Source organism: Patella vulgata, chromosome 3 (assembly GCF_932274485.2).
Source record: "Patella vulgata chromosome 3, xgPatVulg1.2, whole genome shotgun sequence".
NCBI classification, from domain to species: Eukaryota; Metazoa; Mollusca; class Gastropoda; family Patellidae; genus Patella; species Patella vulgata.
This window is the reverse complement of record NC_065881.2, coordinates 8,025,120-8,044,501: the sequence shown is the minus strand read 5'-3', so window position 1 is coordinate 8,044,501 and position 19,382 is coordinate 8,025,120. Positions and strand designations below refer to the sequence as shown.

At 40.4% G+C, this 19,382-nt stretch overlaps 1 protein-coding gene across 1 annotated transcript; it reads right to left on the bottom strand.

The window, feature by feature from the left end:
- Nucleotides 1-668: 668 nt before the first annotated feature.
- On the bottom strand, nt 669-8,335 carry LOC126815917 (uncharacterized). Its single transcript, XM_050542019.2, has 7 exons — nt 7,994-8,335; nt 4,944-5,368; nt 4,635-4,803; nt 3,876-4,023; nt 3,035-3,205; nt 2,076-2,217; nt 669-1,571 (listed from the first exon to the last, which is right to left on the bottom strand). The coding sequence occupies exons 1-7, from the start codon at nt 8,131-8,133 to the stop codon at nt 1,339-1,341; spliced, it is 1,428 nt and encodes a 475-aa protein (XP_050397976.2). The 5' UTR covers nt 8,134-8,335; the 3' UTR covers nt 669-1,338.
- Between the last annotated feature and the right edge of the window lie 11,047 nt (nt 8,336-19,382).

Below are 19,382 nucleotides of genomic sequence, written 5' to 3'. Positions count from 1 at the left end.
AATGGTTAGAGCGTGCGTGCTGTGTCATAAGGTCTGTCTTTGCGTCAACTGGTGGGGTTTCGATTCTCGGTTGTATGTGACAAGGAGTAGTGTCACTTGTTCAACCTTGTGGGTTTTCTCTGGGTCCTCCCACTGCAAAAGAACCCTACACGCAAGTGAATTATTGAAATAAAATTGAACCATATGTTAGTCCTGAAATGACCTAGTTTGTGTCGAGTAGATGTTAAACCCCATTTCTCTCTCTCTCTTATTGTACACAATGATCCATTGTTTTGAAAAGACAGGACACACACATTCATCGCTCTTCGAGCTCTTGCTGACCAGTGATCTCTGGCTTGTGGTCGTAGTTTCGATCCTTGGTGTGAGTATGTGGCTTGGAGATAGGGGTGACCTCTCAACCTCGTGAGTTTCCTCCCACAAGAAAGACCCTGTGTATGTGCACCAAGATAATAAAAAAAAGACCTGGGCTGTTATTCACGAAAAACTTAAATTAAGATACAATCGAAATTTTAAGAAATACTGCAATTCGATCAATTGCAGTCAATTGCAGTATTTCTTAAAATTTCGATTGTATCTTAGTTTAAGTTTTCGTGAATAAGGGTCCAGTCTGCAATATCATCCTTTGGGAAAGCGGATGTTAACACCAAGAACAACATGCATCACAAATGCTTTGTATATATAAATTTATTTTAAATGAAAAGAAACCCCTATATACAATAAATACTCTTTCTTAAATGCACAAATGTTTTAAATTTTTTAAAAGAAAAGGTTGGGTTAAATGGGAGTGGTTCAAATTCGACTTTAAATAAGGGTGTATAATTTAGAACACACTATACTTATCACAAGGTTTGGATCATAAAATTGATGAATAAATTTTCTAGATATGTTTTTAATTTAATATTTACATTCACAATTTAAACATACATTATGCAAGAGCTAAATCTTCCTATTGCAGGTCAGTCTTTAGGCCTTAAATGTTATATTAACTATTAATTAGACATTTATTAACATAAAAGACCCTAATTAACTCTCGATGCCATCTTATGTGTCAGATTTTCTCTGGATTCGAATCCGATTTGCTGCTCAACGCTCTGTGATGATTAAATCAAAAAATGGATAATCGAGATTATGTTGTTTATCTACCGACTAAAGTAATGATGATTGAGACTAGGCGTAAAACTCAAATGCTAATATCTCGGTTCAGAGTGGAGCAATATGACTGACATTTTGAGCATATTCCCTTTACATTATCTAGTTGTTAACTATTACAATGAGAAATGTCAGCTCTTTATCTAATCTTGCATAATGTATCTTTAACTAGGTGTCTGGCAATGCATTTTATTTTTGATTACTTCTGTAAACACGAAGTACGTCTTTAATAGGTGCGCGACAGACTGGACAGTTATGTCCCCTGCTTTGTAAGTCTTTACTGCACATAAAACACATACACATATGACCACACTGATATAAAACGGTGTCGGCAAATTTTTCTAGACAGATCAAGCAATGGCTATCTAAAACTGGTTTGGATGCAGGTGGTGTTGCTGCTGCTGTTGTGCTAGCTGATGCTCCTAGAAGGAAGAGAAGTTCACATATTAGGATTAAATAATAAAAGAATGTTTAAAAGATTAAAATATAACTTGATGTGGTTGGTTTTAATAAATTAGTTACAATATCGCTACTTTAGTCCCGAAATGACCTAGTTTGTATCGAGTGGACGTTAAACCCCATTTCTCCCTCTCTCGCCTCTTCTCCCCTCCCATTTTTAAAGCCACAGTGCCTTAACTGCTCGACCTCTTCCCTCCATGGGCCTGACAAAGACAGCTGTCTAGTCTTTCAGATGGGATGAAAAAACTGAGGTCCCATGTATACATTGGCATGCACGTCAAAGATCTCTTGGCAGTTGGAATTCAATGTAAGAGTAGGCCATAGTACTGCTGCCCGGGAAAATTTCCCTCATAGCACACTATATGGTAGGAGTTAAACCCCATTTCATTACGTTAAACCCCATTTCATTTCTTCCCTCCATTATTTAAAGCCACAGTGTCCTGATCACTCAATGATGAAATACTTACCATTATTTATAGCAGCAGCAACTTCTTGTCTGATTGATCGTTGTATATCCATCTGTAGATCAAAACTTAATTTCATCATATTCTGCATCTGTTCTAGTTTCGATTTCAGACTGGCTATTTCTCTACTTAAGTGCAGGTTACTCTGTAAAAGGAATAAATTAAATCTTTTAATATTTTAGACACGGTAATTTTTTTGCCAAGTGACTGTAAGAACAGGCATGGTTTTTCTAGGCCGTATCAAATTTATTGGGGTTTAAATATTGAAAAATCTGATTAAAACACAGGTCCTGTTTCGTTTCGTTTTGTACAGTTCAAAATTTTGTTTTACTTGTCTTCACTACACTAGGATCTGGAAGAATTGTTATATAAACCCGCGTTCTCGATGATGTGAAGGATTAGCCAATGAAACGGTCTGTTACCGTAAGTATTTGGGGTCAGGTGGACGGAACTGTGGGTAACCCACTAGAAACATCAACGCTGACGTCATGAGATCAAATGCCGCGCGTATAACCCCTGACGCGACCTCCCACTACAACTGGTCGGATCTACATGTAGTGTAGGCCATTGAAAGTATAAGAAAATGAAACAAAATATAGATCTGTATTGTAATCAGATTGAATATTGAACGATGATGAAAGTTCATCCAGATTTTCCGGCGTGGTTCCCCCTTGTCAGTGATGCAGGACGGAGGTCCTGACAAGGACAGCTGTCTAGTCGTTCGGATGGGACGAATTACCCAGGTCCCGTGTACACATTGGCGTGCACGTAAAAGATCCCATGGCTGTTAGAATTCGATATAAGAGTAGGCCGTAGCGCCGCTGCCCGGGCAAAATTTCCCTCATAGCACACTGTATGGCGTATGCCCGTCTTCATTAGCCCAGTTTAGGAGCAGAACAATAGGACGTTAAACCCCATTTCATTTCATTTTCATTTCATATTGAACGATGAAAAAGACTTACATGTGTGTAGGGAACAGCATGAGCACTGACGCTAGTAACAGATATATTGTCCCAGTTGTCTTCCTGTAAATTGTCAATCCCCAGATGACTAAAATCATTTCGTTGATGAACATGGGCAGAATTAGATCGAATATATTCAGCTACTTCAGTACCATTTTCAGGAACACGACCCTGTAAAAGAATATAAAATAGTAACTAATGACAACAAAAGAGAGAGAAAGAGAGAGAGAGAGAGAGAGAGAGAGAGGGGATTGACGTCCAGTCGTCCACTCAACGTATGGTTCATTTTCATTTCAATAATTCGCTTGTGCGTAGGGATCTTTAGCAGTGGGAGAAAACAGGTTTCTGACTTGACGGCTGTAATAGTTTCTGGATGATTGCCTTTTTTCGGGTCACTCTATGGATATTATGTATAGCCATTAGGCAATTTTGATCATCATTTCAGATCAGCTGGAACTTCCAGACAAAAGGTTACAACCTTGCATTTTAGTTACAAATTGGTCGGCCTGTAAAATATGAGACCGCTCTAAATAATAATGGACGAGTCCAGGAATTTCAGCAGGTCTGGGGTAGTAAAGACAACGTCGAGTTTAGCGTGAGGTCTGGGAGGATTACCTGTGAATTTTATAAAATCAGAAGCTCTGAGACAAGATTTCTGGTCATTTAGTTGAGTGAGTTCAAAACGGAGGAAATGCTTCGCACCTTTGTTCGATGTTATTTCGATGAACTTAGCAGAAAAAAATATGCTCTGCGCAAGCAGAAAAGGATATGGACACCCCTTTCCCCATCCCACCCTCGGACATGCGCCTGGACAGACTATGGTGAATATTTTAAAACAAACCTGCATCAATACTTCCAAAGTTCCACGGAATTGTCCTCCAAGAGTATCTGATACAATATGTTGTGCTATTAATTCTCTGATATCCTGTACCAATTCTTCATGGTGTATTTCATTAATCTGATTCCATGTTAATGGACGTGGTGTTGTACTAAAAAGGGAGGAATTTTAAAGTAATTATTGCTCACGGATGTTAAAGGTATTCATTAAAATGGCTAATCATCATAGTTCTTTTGAAGAAACTAATGCGGTGTACACACTAGCCCATTGATTCGGCCAATCGGCGTCGAAATTCGCCTAGTGTGTCCACTGTGATTCGGCCGAATGATTCGCACGAATCAAACATGTTTGATATATTCGGTCGAATTATATTCGCCTGGTGTGTCCGCTTCGCCGAAGCATTCGCCCGAATGTAGAATTCATTAGCCAATCACCGCTCATCATCCACTCACATCGAACAGTCACGTGATTGATTGGCGACATCGTCGCCGCTATGTCTAATCATGTGACGTGAAAGGTGATGTAATTGACTGGTGAATCGGGCGAAGCATTCGCCTAGTGTGTCCACCCATTCGGCCGAATAAAATTCGGCGCCGACTGATTAGGCCGAATGATTCGGCAAATGTGTCCACCGCTTTAAAGCATTATAAATATACTACTGGAAATATTAAGAGAATCTATTAATGAAATGAAATGCAATGCAATAGGGTTTAACATGCTACTTTGCGGCACCAAATATCCTTATGGCTAACATTGACTTACTCAGAATGCACAGGTTCCCATATACCAATTGCTGGTGTGTCTTGTGGAGGTTGACTTGCTGGTGGCGGTGCTGGTGCTGCTGATGATACTGTTGCAACAGGTGGTCTTGGTGTAGATGATACTGGTGCAACAGGTGGTCTTGGTGTAATATTGAGATGTAATGAAGAATCTATAATTATAAATCAATTAATGTTGGATTAGATTGTGAAATTTTCAAAGAATACAAATGTTCTTTCGTTTAATTATCGGTTCTCTATCAGATTTTAAAGTAAACTGAACTTTGCTTTAAAATATTCCGAAAATTGTTACCTGATGAGCTGGAGGATAGTGAACTGTCAGGTCTTGGTGGCTGTGGTATTCCAGCACCTAATGCAACAGGTTGCTGGCGTCTTGCTGGTTGCGGTGGTCCAGTTCTTAATCTAACTGGCTGTTCATGCCTTGGAGCTGCAGCTACGCTGCCCCGGATTATATTATCCAGTTGACGTCTGAAGCCTACCGACTGTAACATAGCTGATACTCGTCGTTGTTCGTAAAGACCCTGTACTTCTACAACTACAGCATCTGGTCGGTGTTCTTCAACAGTGTCTACATTACTGGGAACATTCTCTTTTCCTTCAGCACCAGCAGGCGTCTGCATTCTCTTGGCGAAGAACTGGTTAACGGACTCCTGGTGACCCTGTCCGGTAACCGGTCTGTCGCCTTGCTCCAAACGCCTCAACTCAGACATCAGTTCACTAAAGAACAAAAATATAATTAAAAAATTAATTTGGTTCATTGTTAAATGGATTGTTCTTTTTGTCTCCATCCTTTTGAAGAAAACAGGGGGCCGTTAAAATGGGGTTCATCGGTCTGTCGGTCCATCACAATTTATGGGACACAGTAGGTCTTCTGCTTCTAATTGAGATATAATGTTTAAACTAGGGCCCTTATTCACGAAAACTTAAATTAAGATACAATCGAAATTTTAAGAAATACTGCAATTCGATTGGCTGACCAGTAAAATCAATTTGCATATATCCAATGAAGTTACAGTATTTCTTAAAATTTCGATTGTATTTTAGTTTAAGTTTTCGTGAATAAGGGCCCTGGTGTTATTCATTAGGGGAATGCCTCACAGAGTTTGTGTGAAATAGCTTTATTTAACGCCCGCTTCCACCGAGGTGATATCGCAGACAAGTTCGCAGAATTCAACGATGAGCATTTTCTGCGCAGGCTAATCAGAGATAAGCAATTTGATTGGTCGAGACATTAGAACCATAGGCGTACGGGCCCGATGACAGTTAGGGGGGCAGAACCCGAAATGCCCGAACAATTTCGGGTTTACAGACAGCGGCGCCGGTCTTCCTCGAGAGGCGAAGAAACCAAGCTTACCTTGCATGGACCCTCCTCCCCCCCAAGAAAAATTTGGAATATTTGACGGCTGAAAACACGTTTTCCTGGTATTTCAGCCCGTGAACAAAGCAACTTCGAAGTGCATGGTCTAATAATATAGCCTAATTAAGGTGGCTGACTCGAATTCCAATCAATCGTTCATAGTCCACGGAGACGGGATTGTTGGGAGAAAATTTTGAAAATTTAACTGCTATTCCAGCCTGTGAATACAGCAACTTCAATTCGGTCCAATATAGCCTACCTGGCTGACCCGAATTTCAAACAACAAATCAATCGTCGCGGGGTATGGGGGCCCCACCCATCCTCCCGGAGAAAATTTTGAAAATTTAACCACCGCAAATGCGTTTTCTGCTATTCTAGCCCGTGTAAGCAATTCCAAAAGTATCCAATGTTTTTGTAACCGAAATCGCACTCTGAATTCCAACCACTCAATCAGACTGTTGCAGCTGCATTCACAAATAATAATCGATGCCCGAAAAATGTCGCACAAATTAGAGTGGCTCCAGACAAAATGTTTTAATCCATAGTCACCTCAGTACAAATTCGTGGTATTCAATTAAAAGAAAAGTAAAATTAGTGTTTTTTTAGGACTCGATGACAGTTAGGGAAGCAAAATTAGAAATGCCCGAAAAATTTCAGGTTTACAGACAGCGGCGAAGGTTTACTTCGAAATACGAAGAAGCGGAGCTGACCTTGTATGGACCGCCCAAGAAAATTTTGGAATATTTGACGGCAGCAAACGCATTTTACTGCTATTCCAACCCGTAAAATTAATGTTTTATTTGATTTCGGGCACTTTATTTTGCCAAGTAGATGAAATAAAAAATTTATTTCACTTTATCCGTCTGCCCGAAAAGTCAGCTTGCCCGAAAGTTAGGGGGGCAGCTGCCCCCCCCCCCGGCTCGTACGCCTATGATTAGAACACAATAACCCTGCTTCTAATTACCTAGTCTGGGTCACCCAGACCCCGGTAGAATATTTGTCTGGACGATAGAGACTAAATTGCGGGGTGTATAGTGACTTTAGTTCTATTGCATCAATACCGTTACCAAGTTCGATAATGAACATTTTCTTCTTTGGTTATCCAGAATGATAAAGAATCTTATTGCTAGTTTATTTATAAACCAAGCGATTGTCATGCAAGATACGCCCAAATTTTGCAAGAGCTGGACAGAGAACACACTAAAAACTCATTTTTTGTACAACTAAGGGCCATAATCCAAAAGGTTACGGTGAACGGACACCCGAACGGACAGGGACGACGGAAGTATACACCCACACGAGCGTATAAAAATAATCGTGCACGTAATTAAAGGGTGTTGAATTGTTTCCATTTTAGTTACCATTAAAACGACAGTTTAAGGTATGTCTAATACTAAGAATAGGGATGTTGCTATTGTGAGTCAATTGGTATCGAGAGAGAGAGAGAGAGAGAGAGTTTAACGTCCACTCGACACAAACTAGGTCTAATATATGGTTCAATTTAATTTCAATAATTCGCTTGCGCGTAGAGGTCTTTAGCAGCGGGAGGACCCAGAGAAAACCCACGAGGTTGGACAGACGAACCTACTCCTTGTCACTTAGAACCGGTATCGAAACCACGTTTTGGAGTATAGGCCTTACATTGGTTTAAAAGGGCAGACTAAATGTAAAATGGCAAGCGCCTGCATGTTAATCAAAGGTTTAAACAAATTGTTTGGAAATATTTTGATCGGAAATTTTCGAATTGTTGCGGTGTTTTTTTTTCTCGCGTATAATATATTACAAATACAAGTCGATTAAAATTAAATTAAAAAAAAAAACCCAAAAACAAAAAAAGCCCCCCAAAAACCCCAACAGTAATGCAGATTGTCCCCGCCCTATAAAGTCAAAATATATAGACGACATTGGATCATTAATTAGCCTACATTGACCCAAGGACAAAATACAAATGGTTCATACAGAAAAGGTATTTAAAAAAGACTTACTTTCTGGAATTTTGCAGGAATTTGTCCATAGCATTTTCCGAAGTATCGTCAGCAATTCTTGTGGAACCCGACGCCTCCATTTCTGTGCTATCGTCGCTGTCGGGAGGACTGTTTGTTGAAATGTTGCTTAAACTCATCATGTATGCTTTTATGGAGTATCGTCAGATACTATAAATAGTCATTTACTCACTTTATTATTATGGCTAAATCTATTTGTTAAGGCCGGCTCAATTTTTGTCAAGGTCGTTGAGATGTAAACAATGTTAGGACACGTGATTGTTGGCGAGATTGTAGGTTAGGGTTAAGGTAAGCATTGTGGCTAGGTCCATGGTGAGGGTTAGGGTTGGGATTAGCGCTAACCCTGTTTACATCTCGTGACTTATGACGAAAAATTGAACTGGCCTTATCATTTAGCACTAATCTTTTATATCATTACACGACTTCTCTGAATAATATCTATATATAGACAATTTCTCAGAAAACACACCTCACCTGTAATACGATTGGCTGTAAAGGTGAGGTCAAAGTTCAAGTTAATTTATTCGCCGGCATGTTTGATTCGCTTGATTGACAGTCTACTGAAATGTTGACCATTTTCGGTATGTTGTTATAATACGTATATAAATTAAAGTACTGCGTATCATCAAAGGTTTGGTCAAAGATTACGCTAATCCCAACACAAACCCTGGCCCTAATGCTTACCCTAACCTCTCCTCCAAATTCTTAAACCTAACCCTAACCAACAATCACGTGCCCTAACCTTATTTACATCTCAGCGAGCTTATCGAAAATTGATCTATAGGCCGTTTATGACTGAGTAGCCATAGGCGTAGGGGTCTTTAGCAGTGGGAGGAAACTGGAGGACCCGGAGAAAACCCACGAGGTTGGACAGGCGACCCAACTCTTTGTGACGTACAACCGGGGTATCGAAACCACGCCAGTCGACTCAATGACAGACCTTATGACACAACGCACACGTGCTAACCATTCGTCCATCCAACCGCCAAAAGTAGACGTTCCCCCTCGTATGAATTGGTGTGCACGTAAAAGAACTCCCGGCAGTATACATTCAAAGAGGAAACTCCGCTGTGATCTCACAATTCTTCCCCATAGAAATGAGATTTACCATGATAGACTCAAGCTAGGCTCATCAGTATTCTATTTAAAATGTTCAGTGAGAAATTTTCTCACGTTGAATAAAGTTGTGTATATATTATTTTGAAGGGCGTTTACACATCTAATATAATATAATGGTTCCTCCACGTTGCATCACTAACAAGGAGAAACCGAGATAGAAAATCCCTAGCAAAGGCTCGACCAACACCCTACACTTTATTTAAAATACAAATCAATACACAAACAAATAAATAAATAAATAAATAAAAATGTTCTATTTTTCAGTCAGGTATTATTCTTAAGAAACAATTTACTCCCAATTTGAAAATAAAAAAAATAAATAAATAAAAAGCAAACACAAAAGAGAGTTGTTGCCCTTGCATTGTATATCAATAAACTTATGATCAACACCACGGTTGGAGGAAATACATTGTAGACATTCATACCTTTGTCGATATAATTTATTTATAATTATCCGTTACAAACCCATCTTTAACAGAAACGAAGGGTGGAATAAAATAGTGGGAGACAATGACGGGTGACAGTGATTAATATGTCTTTTTAATTTTATTTTATCAGCTAAAAATAATTTTTAATTAAATAATTAATGCATGCCCTGCTTTCCAGTGCCAACTGCAATGAGGGATATTTTTGGGTAAAGTCTAAACGTTAAGCCCAACTGCAGCTTTTGTCATGGGTCACGAGATGTAAATAGGGTTAGGGCAAGTGATTGTTGGCGAGATTGTGGGCTAGGGTAACCGATTTAGGTCTTGGTCTAGGGATAGGGTTACGGTTAGTGCTAGCACTGTTTATATCTCCTGACCTACCAGAGTACTTTAACGTTGCAGGTTGGTAGTTTGGAACCAACCCACAGATAAACGAAACGACTCCTTTAAACAAGGCCGTGAGGAGGGTTGGGGGGGGGGGGGCTCGGGGATAAACAAGATAAGCACGTGCACTTTGAATTTTCTTTGGTCCTCTTTAATTTTGTTGATCACCATTTTATGTTAAAATTAAGAAGATTTCGCAATCAATGACTCGACTATTCGAGAGAAACCTTGAAATCCTAACATTTCTTCCAAAGTTCAGAAGGTTCAGCAGCTGTTTGTTGTTTCAGTTTTGTGTTTCTATTTTCAAACACCGCTCGCAGGAACATCGGCAAATATTTCACAACATTATTATTTCGAAGGTATAATGAGTTGTGTTAACGTTTGCAAGTCCCCAGATGATAATGGGAGCCGCGGTGGTTGAGCGGGTAGGGCACTGGCTAGCAAATCAGGAGGTACCCAGTTCCATAACGGCCCCTGGGGTTTTTCTGCGTGGGTTTTCCTTGCCAGTGGTGCAGGGCAGAGGGCCTGGCAAGGTACACAGTCTAGTTGTTCGGTTGGGATGTTTTCGCCTGCACCTAAAATAACCCTGACAGTCGAAATAGAGCAGAGCAGAGGCAGAGAGAGAGAGAGAGAGAGAGAGAGAGAGAGAGGTGAGTTTTACGTCCACTTGACACAAACTAGGTCATTTCGGGACTAACATATGCTTCAATTTTGATTCAATAAATCGCTTGCCTGTAGGGGTCTTTAGCAGTGGTTCACATCCATACGACAGAGAGAGAATTTAACGTTCACTGGACACAAACTATGTCATTTCGGGACTAACATATGGTTCAATTTTGTTTCAATAATTCGCTTGCGCATAGGGGTCTTGATCAATGGGAGAAAACCGGTGGACCCGGCTACCCTACTCCTTGTCAAGTATAAGCTGGAATCGAAACTACGCCACAGACCTTCTCATCCAACACGTTAACTATTCACCCCACCTCACCCCCTCCCACCCCCAATTAATAATTTAGATAATATTTCAGGCCTAAAGAAATACCTTCAATAGGCAGACTTAGCTCTTGCATAATGTATGGTTCAACAACCTCTAGTTTTTTACTATACTTTAATCTTTGAGTGGCATTTAGTGATTGGGGTACACAATAACAGAACACAATTTTTATGAGAAACATAAAGTATAGTGATAACAGAATACAATTTTTATGAGAAACAATCACTGTTTTATTCTAAAAGCACGACGTTTCGACAAGTATCCTCTTGTCGTTATCAAGCACAATGACATTTAGTAAACTTGGGTTTAATATATAAGAGTTCATGATGAAGCCATTTACAAAAATTAAATAATAATAACAATAAGAAGTAATAAAAGATTAAGCAAAAACAACCCAATATAATAGATCCACGGTCCAACCAAAGGGTAATATTGACTAACAATGAATGCCTTCAAAGGGAACCATTGTCGAAACGTCGTGCTTTTAGAATAAAACCAGTGATTGTTTCCCATAAAAATTGTGTTCTGTTATTACTATACTTTATGTTATATAACCTGGTAACCTCTGGGTTTTTTTTCCCCTTATATTTATTTATATCGACTGTAAGAGTTTTATGAGAATAAATTCTATTGAAGAGATTTTAAAAGTCAGTTAAGTGATTAATCTAGTTTAGTTTGTGGGTTATGAAATAAGCCACCACAGCTGTAAGTATATTCTGTAATCTTCGTCACACGACTCAGTTAAACTGTTCGTGATTGTACATGCATGTTAACGTTTACTGACGTATGGCCGTGGTGGCTTAGTGAGTAAGACGTTTTCTCGCTAACGACTGAATTAAACTGTTCGTGATTGTACATGCATGTTAACGTTTATTGACGTATGGGTATGGCCGTGGTGGCTCAGTGTGTAAGACGCTAATCTGGAGTTTCAGTGTTCGATCTCTGCATGTGAACGTTTATTGACGTATGACCGCGGTGGCTCAGTGAGTAAGACGTTGGCTCCGCTAACCTGGAGTTCCAGTGTTCGTTCTCTGTGTTGACCGGGAAAGTTCAACGGAATTTTTCGGTAGTTGCAATTCGATAGCAAAGTAGACCGTAGCGCCGCTGCCCAGGCAAAATTTCCCTCATAGTACTTTGTATGGCGTATGCCCATCTTCATTAACAGTGGGACGTTAAACCCCATTTCATTTCATTGACGTGTTTTGGGAATAAGTAATGACTAGTCGATTAGACCTGCCGCCCAGAGAATATTAGTGAAATGCACAAGGTATCATTATATTCACCAAATACGTTCTATGTCGTCTGGGGGTCACGGTGGCTAAGTGGGTAAGACGCTGGCTCGCTAGCTTGGAGGTCGGGTGTTCGATCGCTGCATTGGCCGAGAAAGTTCATCCAGATTTTCCGGCGTGGTTCCCCCTTGTTAATGATGCAGGACGGAGGGCCTGACAAGGACAGCTGTCTAGTCATTCGGATGGGACGAAAAACCGAGGTCCCGTGTACACATTGGCGTCCACGTAAAAGATCCCTTGGCAGTTGGAATTCGATATACGAGTAGGCCGTAGTGCCGCTGTCCGGGCAAAATTTCCCTCATACCACTCTGTATGGCTTATGTCCGTCTTCATTAGTCCAGTTCGGAGCAGAACAGTAGGACGTTAAACTCCATTTTATTTCATTTCATTTCTATGTCGTCTTAAATTAAGACCGAGTCCAAGTAATGTCTCTATGATTTATTAGACGTACAGATAATTCAACAATATATTTACAAACAGGGGTCAGACATTATACGGCACCAAACATTAGGTGTGTCAGATGAACCCAAATTGAAAGGAACAGGTAAATAGATCTAACAGAGTACAGAATGTACAGCTCCCAGACAACAATCTGACGACAAGGGGTATGGTCGCCTGTCCAACTTCGTGGGTTTTGCTCCGTGTTGTTTTGATAACTACCCTTATGGAGCATGTTAACAAAGAAATTGACAAACATGTAAAGTCCAGTCGGGAACAAGCAAAATGATCCCGAAACAGTTTTCCATTATGATATTGTTCTACCTTCAGCTCACCAACCCAGTGTCACAATCAAAGGTCAGCAGATAACTCTTTGACACAACAGGTTTTGTCAATTTGTCTTTGAAATTATAATTGCAAATTTGGGTGAAACGTGTGTTCTACAGCGCTGTACTATAGGCATGTGAATATTTACCTAGATACCCGGCTCCGCCAGGGGTCCAAGATCTGCCCGGGGCCTAAGATTGTGACCTTGGCCTTAATTAATCAAGGCCTAAAATATTCACGGGATCATGAGAGAGAGAAATGGGATTTAACGCCCACTCGACACACACTAGGTCATTTCGGGACAAACGTATGGTTTCTAATTTTATTTCGATAATTCGATTGCGCGTAGGGGTCTTTAGCAGTGGGGGGAAACCGGAGAACCCGGAGAAAACCCACGAGGTTGGACAGGCGACCCTACTCCTTGTCACGTACAACCGAGGATTCGAAACCACGCCAGTTGACTCAATGACAGGCTTTATGATACAGCGCGCACGTGCTAACCATTCGCCCCCCCCCCCCACGGGATCTTGCTAGTTAATTTGATACCACATATGTTGGGATGGACCGCGGCGACGAAGCATGTTGCGCGAACATACACACAGATAGATTTGATTTTATAGATTTAAATTATAGAACGGGACTTCAAGGATATCTTTGTTCGGCTGGATAATCTTGAATACATAGTGATACCATTAATAGTAAGTTCAAGGGGGCCGCACCAAATACAAACAGATGCACAAGGCATAATATACAGAACCCCCCCCCCCCCCAAGGGGTTTATATATTCATTGAGCTAGCTCTATAGCCCCTTTTGTAGTCCCATTTAGAAAATCCAATCCTTAGCAGGAAATATATTAATGTGGCTCAAATTTATTCTGTATTGTATTTTGTATATAGATTTAACCCAAAGACTGTGGTGACTATTAGATTTCATAGTGTTATACCGACGGTTGCAAAAGAGAGAGAGAGAGAGAGAGAGAGAGAGAGAGAGAGGGGGGGTTAACGTCCACTTGACACAAACTAGGTCATTTTGGGACTAACATATGGTTCAATTTTATTTCTATAATTCGTTTGCGCGTAGGGGTCTTTAGCAGTGGGAGGAAACGGGAGAATCCGCAGAAAGCCCACGAGGTTGGACAGGCGATCCTACTCCTTATCACGTACAACCTGGGAATCGAAACCACGCCAGTTGACCCAATGACAGACCTTATGATGCAGCGCACACGCGCACCCCACTCCCAACTAGATTGTTGGAATTATTCTGGTTAGATCCGCTATAAAACTTGTTCTGCAGATTTGTCGATAAGCCGATAGCATAAAATTCATAAATTTATATTTTTTTTGCAGGCCTTTAAGCCATGCAAAATGTATTGCTTGGAGGTTAATCGTATACTTATGATGACGTTTGCAAAGGTACTACATTTGTGTGAACTTGTTTGCTTGAACTATTCTGGTTGGATCAACTATAAAATATGTTCTACAGATTTGCTGATTCAACATAAATTTATTGCAATATGTATTGTTTTTGGGGATTAATCGTATACTTATATGATGACGGTTGCAAAGACAATGCATGCACTTAAATTCTGGTTGGAAGATCTACAAAATTTGTCGTTCAGATATATTTTTTACAAGCTTTTAGCAACTCAAAATGTATTGCTTTTGGGTTAATCGTGTACTTATGATGACGGTTGCAAAGGCAACGCATGCGCTTGAATCATTCTGATTGGAAGGTCTAGAGCATTTGTCCTTTAGATATACCGATTACCTACTTATCCGACTTCATGTCATGAATTCATGTTTTTTGCAAGCTTATAACCAGGCAAAATTTATTGCTTGTGGGGTAATCCAATACTTACATGGAGATGATCACGAGGTCATTGTAATACATTGTCTGCTCAACTAAGTCGTGTTCCATAGGACATTGTTCTTGCTATTAATCATCGGGTAGTTTATTAATATGTGTATAATATACCCCGAGTTGCGCCTACAGATAATCGGTGTTGAACGAGATAATGAGCGCCACTAATTGTCATTTCCGTGCTTCAATACGTGATCTTATTTGGTTTCTACTGTGTATTGATTGTTTGATCGGACCGAGGACAGTCGTTACATGAACAAGGAGGCTCTCAAGAAGAAAAGCAAACCGGCTATAACCACTAGAACTCGCGGCCTTTTCACGACTAATTATCCAGACATTTCACCAATAAAGAACCTAATTTAATAGGAAGGCGATCAGACCTGGTGATGGGCTCTACTGACCACTTTGGTCGCAGACTGCGATTGTTTCCAATTAAACTATCTTGGTGTCAGATTTAGAGAAGAAAACAAGACAGCCCATCGAGCCGAACCTCTCTCTTCAACTATTTATCTATAATTTGGCTTGTCAGGATTGGCAACAACTAACATTAATTGTATTGGAAAATCGAATTTTAAAACGACGCCATATTGAAAATGATGAGAAACGGAAGAAAAAATAAAGTGCTAAGCATTTGAACTGTCAATCAGTAATGTCCAAAATCGATTGATCTGTCTTGAAATGCCTCCGCAACTTTTTCAAAATATTTACAGAAGCATGCAGTGGTTTCCTAAAACTATCAACAGCAAACCATAAATGTCGATCTATGCGATTGAAGGTATTTTTCTCCGACAGTAGCGATCCTAAATACATTGAAAAACATTTTTATTTATCGGGACTTGCATCCTTGATACCAAAAACAATAGGGGGGTTCGATGGTCGAATGGCTAGCGCGTGCGCCTTAAGGTCTGTCATTGAGTTAACCGGCGTGGTTTCTATTCCTCGGTTGTACGTGGCAATGAGTGGGATCGCCTGTCCAACCTCGTGTGTTTTCTCCGGTTTCCTCCCACTGCTAAAGACCCCTAAGCGCAAGCGAATTATTGAAATAAAATAGAATCATATGTTAGTCCCGAAATGACCTAGCCTGTGTCGAGTGGACGTTAAATCCTATCTCTCTCTCTCCCCCTCTCTCTCTCCCAAAAACAATAGTTCTTGCCAAAGGAATTGAACCCTTTTTCGACTGATATTCCTAACAGAGATCCACCCTTCACAATATTGTATTTTTCAAGCGATTCCTCCAGCACAAAAATGATGCATCGAGCTTTAAACAATAGCGCTCGTCAAGGGGCTAAATCTATTTTATAAGGCCAGCTCGATTTTTGTCAAGGTCGTTGAGATGTAAATAAGGTTAAGGCACGTGATTGTTGGTGAGATGTAGGTTAGGGATAGGGTAAGCATTGGGGCTATATCCATGGTTAGGGTTAGGGTTGGAATTAGCGCTAGCCCTGTTTACATCTCGTGACCTATGACGAAAAATGCAGCTGGCCTTATCATTTAGCACTAACCGTCGTCAAGGAAAACATCAAGGGGAAACCTGGTTGACAATCTGGATATTGTGACGTATTACACTGCAAGGCGTTGAATGGATGATGGCTGGTATAATCTTGTCTAATTGCTCATGATTTCATTAGGCATGTTGGGTCTATAAATTGTCTTGATCATGAAACGTCCTACTTTTCTGATCCTGCTGGACTAATGAAGACGGGCATACGTCATGAAGTATGCTATGAGGAAAATTTTGCCTGTACAGCGGCGCTACAGTCTACTCGTATGTTCGAATTCCATCTGTCACGGGCTCTTTTACGTTGACGCCAGAGAGCGAAACGGGAGGCGGGGAGGTGGGCGGGGGGGGGGGGGGGGTGGGTGGCACCCCCAGAGAATTGTACAAATTAGAGTATGTCATGAATACAGAACACATCTGACTCATATAAATACTTTTTTGCATCGACAATATTGGCTAGCTTTGAATGAAAAGTACATACATTAATTTTTTAATTCTTTATTCAATTTTAATTTTCGTGGGGAAATACAATTGATCTAGCAGGGTTCAATTAATGAATGACAAAATCAATGAAGTTATCAAAACTTTTGCGAACTTATAAATTCAGTTTTGTCGAAGATTAAAGGAACATTATGGAATATTAGATAAAGAGCTGGCAGTTCTCGCTATAATAGTTAAACGATAGATAACGTAAATAAAATATGCCGAAAATTTCAGTCAAATTGCTCGATTGAGACCGAGATATTAACTTTTGAATTTTAGACTATCCCCGATCATCATTACTGAAATCGGTACGATAAAAAAACAAAGTCTCGGTTATCCAAATTTACGTTTAATTATTTTACAAAAAATGTATTTCAATCCGCTAATTATCGCAGACTAACGATGGCATCGAGGGTTGATTATGGTCGGGATAAGTAAACGTCTAATTAATAATTTGGATAACATTTCAGGCCTAATGAAATACTTGCAATAGACAGATTTAGCTCTTGCATAATGTATGTTTAAATTATGGATTATCGCGTACTTCGCTGTAGCATTATAAGAGGTCGCTTTGTGCCGTAAACCAATACCAAAAGTTAGCTAAATTAGCAATACTGACTTTCTATATGTGTTCTCTTGATCTTTGTGTCCAATTCCAACTTGTCTTGGGGTAAGCTAATGAAGACGGGCATACGAGTAGCCGAGTCGGTGCAGAACAGTAGGACGCTAAACTGCATTTTATTTCATTTCACCTTTTTATTTATTTCGTTTACCAATGGCATCCTGTCGAAAGTATATTTAGTTGCGCCCTGTTTCTCAGACATTTTGGGGGGTTGGATGGCCGATTGGTTAGCGCGTGCGCGTTGTATCATAAGGTCTGTCATTGAGGCAACTGGCGTGGTTTCGATTCCCCGGTTGAGCGTGACAAGGACTAGGGCCACCTGTCCAACCTCGTGGGTTTTCTCCGGGTCCTCCGGTTTCCTCTCACTGCTAAAGACCCCTACGCACAAGCGAATTATTGAAATAAAATTGAACCATATGTTAGTCTCGAAATGACCTAATTTGTGTAGAGTGGACGTTAGACCCATCCCTCTCTCTCTCTCTCTCTCTTGGGGGAAAGGGTGGGGTGGGGTAGATGGCCGAATTGTTAGAGGGTGCGCGTTGTATATAGAGTAGATGAATATTTCAGGTGTTGCTGTTTTAAAAAAAAAATAAACCCGCAATATATATTGAAAGCAGTGAATCAGTTACTGGCGGGATTTTCCGCCCCCCCCCCCCCCCCTGTAAACAAACGGAAGATCAGAGCTCTTGTGTAAATAAATATTTTAGACGTTTAAAACACACCAGATGAACCCTGCATGAACTGAATTTAAATGGGATTTTCCGGTTCTCAGCCTCGTTGATAGATAGATCTATGAGCACGCCAAACCAAAACAAGACAATTTGGAGAGAAAGAGAGGGAAATGAGGTTTAACGTCCACTCGACACAAACTAGGTCATTTCGGGACTAATATATGGTTCAATATTATTGCAATAATCTGCTTGCGCGTAAGGGTCTTTAGCAGTGAGAGGAAACCGGAGGACCCGGAGAAAACCCAGGAGGTTGGACAGGTAACTCTACTCCTTGTCACGTACAACCGGGGAATCAAAACCACGCTATTTGACTCAATGGCAGACCTTAGGATACAACGCGCAAGCGATAACCGTCCCCCCACCCCCCACGGACCGAATGTGGACGGACAGGTATGACGACAATATATGACCACCTTAACCCGCGGGCATCTACAAAGTATCCATCAAACGCCAACCAGTTTGAGTTGTTGTAATTAAGGTAAATGCGTGGTTGTATATAGTCGATATACTAATGACTTGATTATAATACCTCTCAGGTGATATATCAAACTATAGGCTTACACTTTGAAATGTTTCCATGGAAAAGAATAACCATTAAATTAAACCATCATATTTATCGGCTTTCTATCCCTGCCTTTATATTAATTAGTCCTTGATGAAATAAAAGCCGTATCGTATTCTGGAGTCTTCTGTTGTCGGCTGGCATCTCGTGGTTAGTGATCAATATTAATAATCATTTTATAAACGAAATATCAGACTTCATGATTTGTACTAATTAACTAATATAATAGGCAGCGAATCGACTTCTTGAAGAACAATGACTCCGAGAATGATTTGTGTTTCTGCATGGCCGCCATATTGGCTCCCTTGGCGGAAACCCCATCGCGAAGATGGTGAACTTGTCTTTGATTTCTGCTCCAAGCCGAGCCTCGACTACCATTTAACGCTAGTTGGAATATTATGTCTCTTTACAAAGCCTTAACCCACAGAAGTGATTTATCTTATCAGGCAATCAATACAAGTTTTTCAAATGGCTCAACTCCAAATATCTTGACTTTTAGTCCGGAGCTGTAGTATCGTTAACGGTAAGATATTTAATGGCGGATATGAGGCATCTTAAGAACGCCCGTAGAGTCGTCAGACCATTGTCAATCCGACGACAACCCGTATCAATTAAACAAACCGACTTGCTGTGGCAAA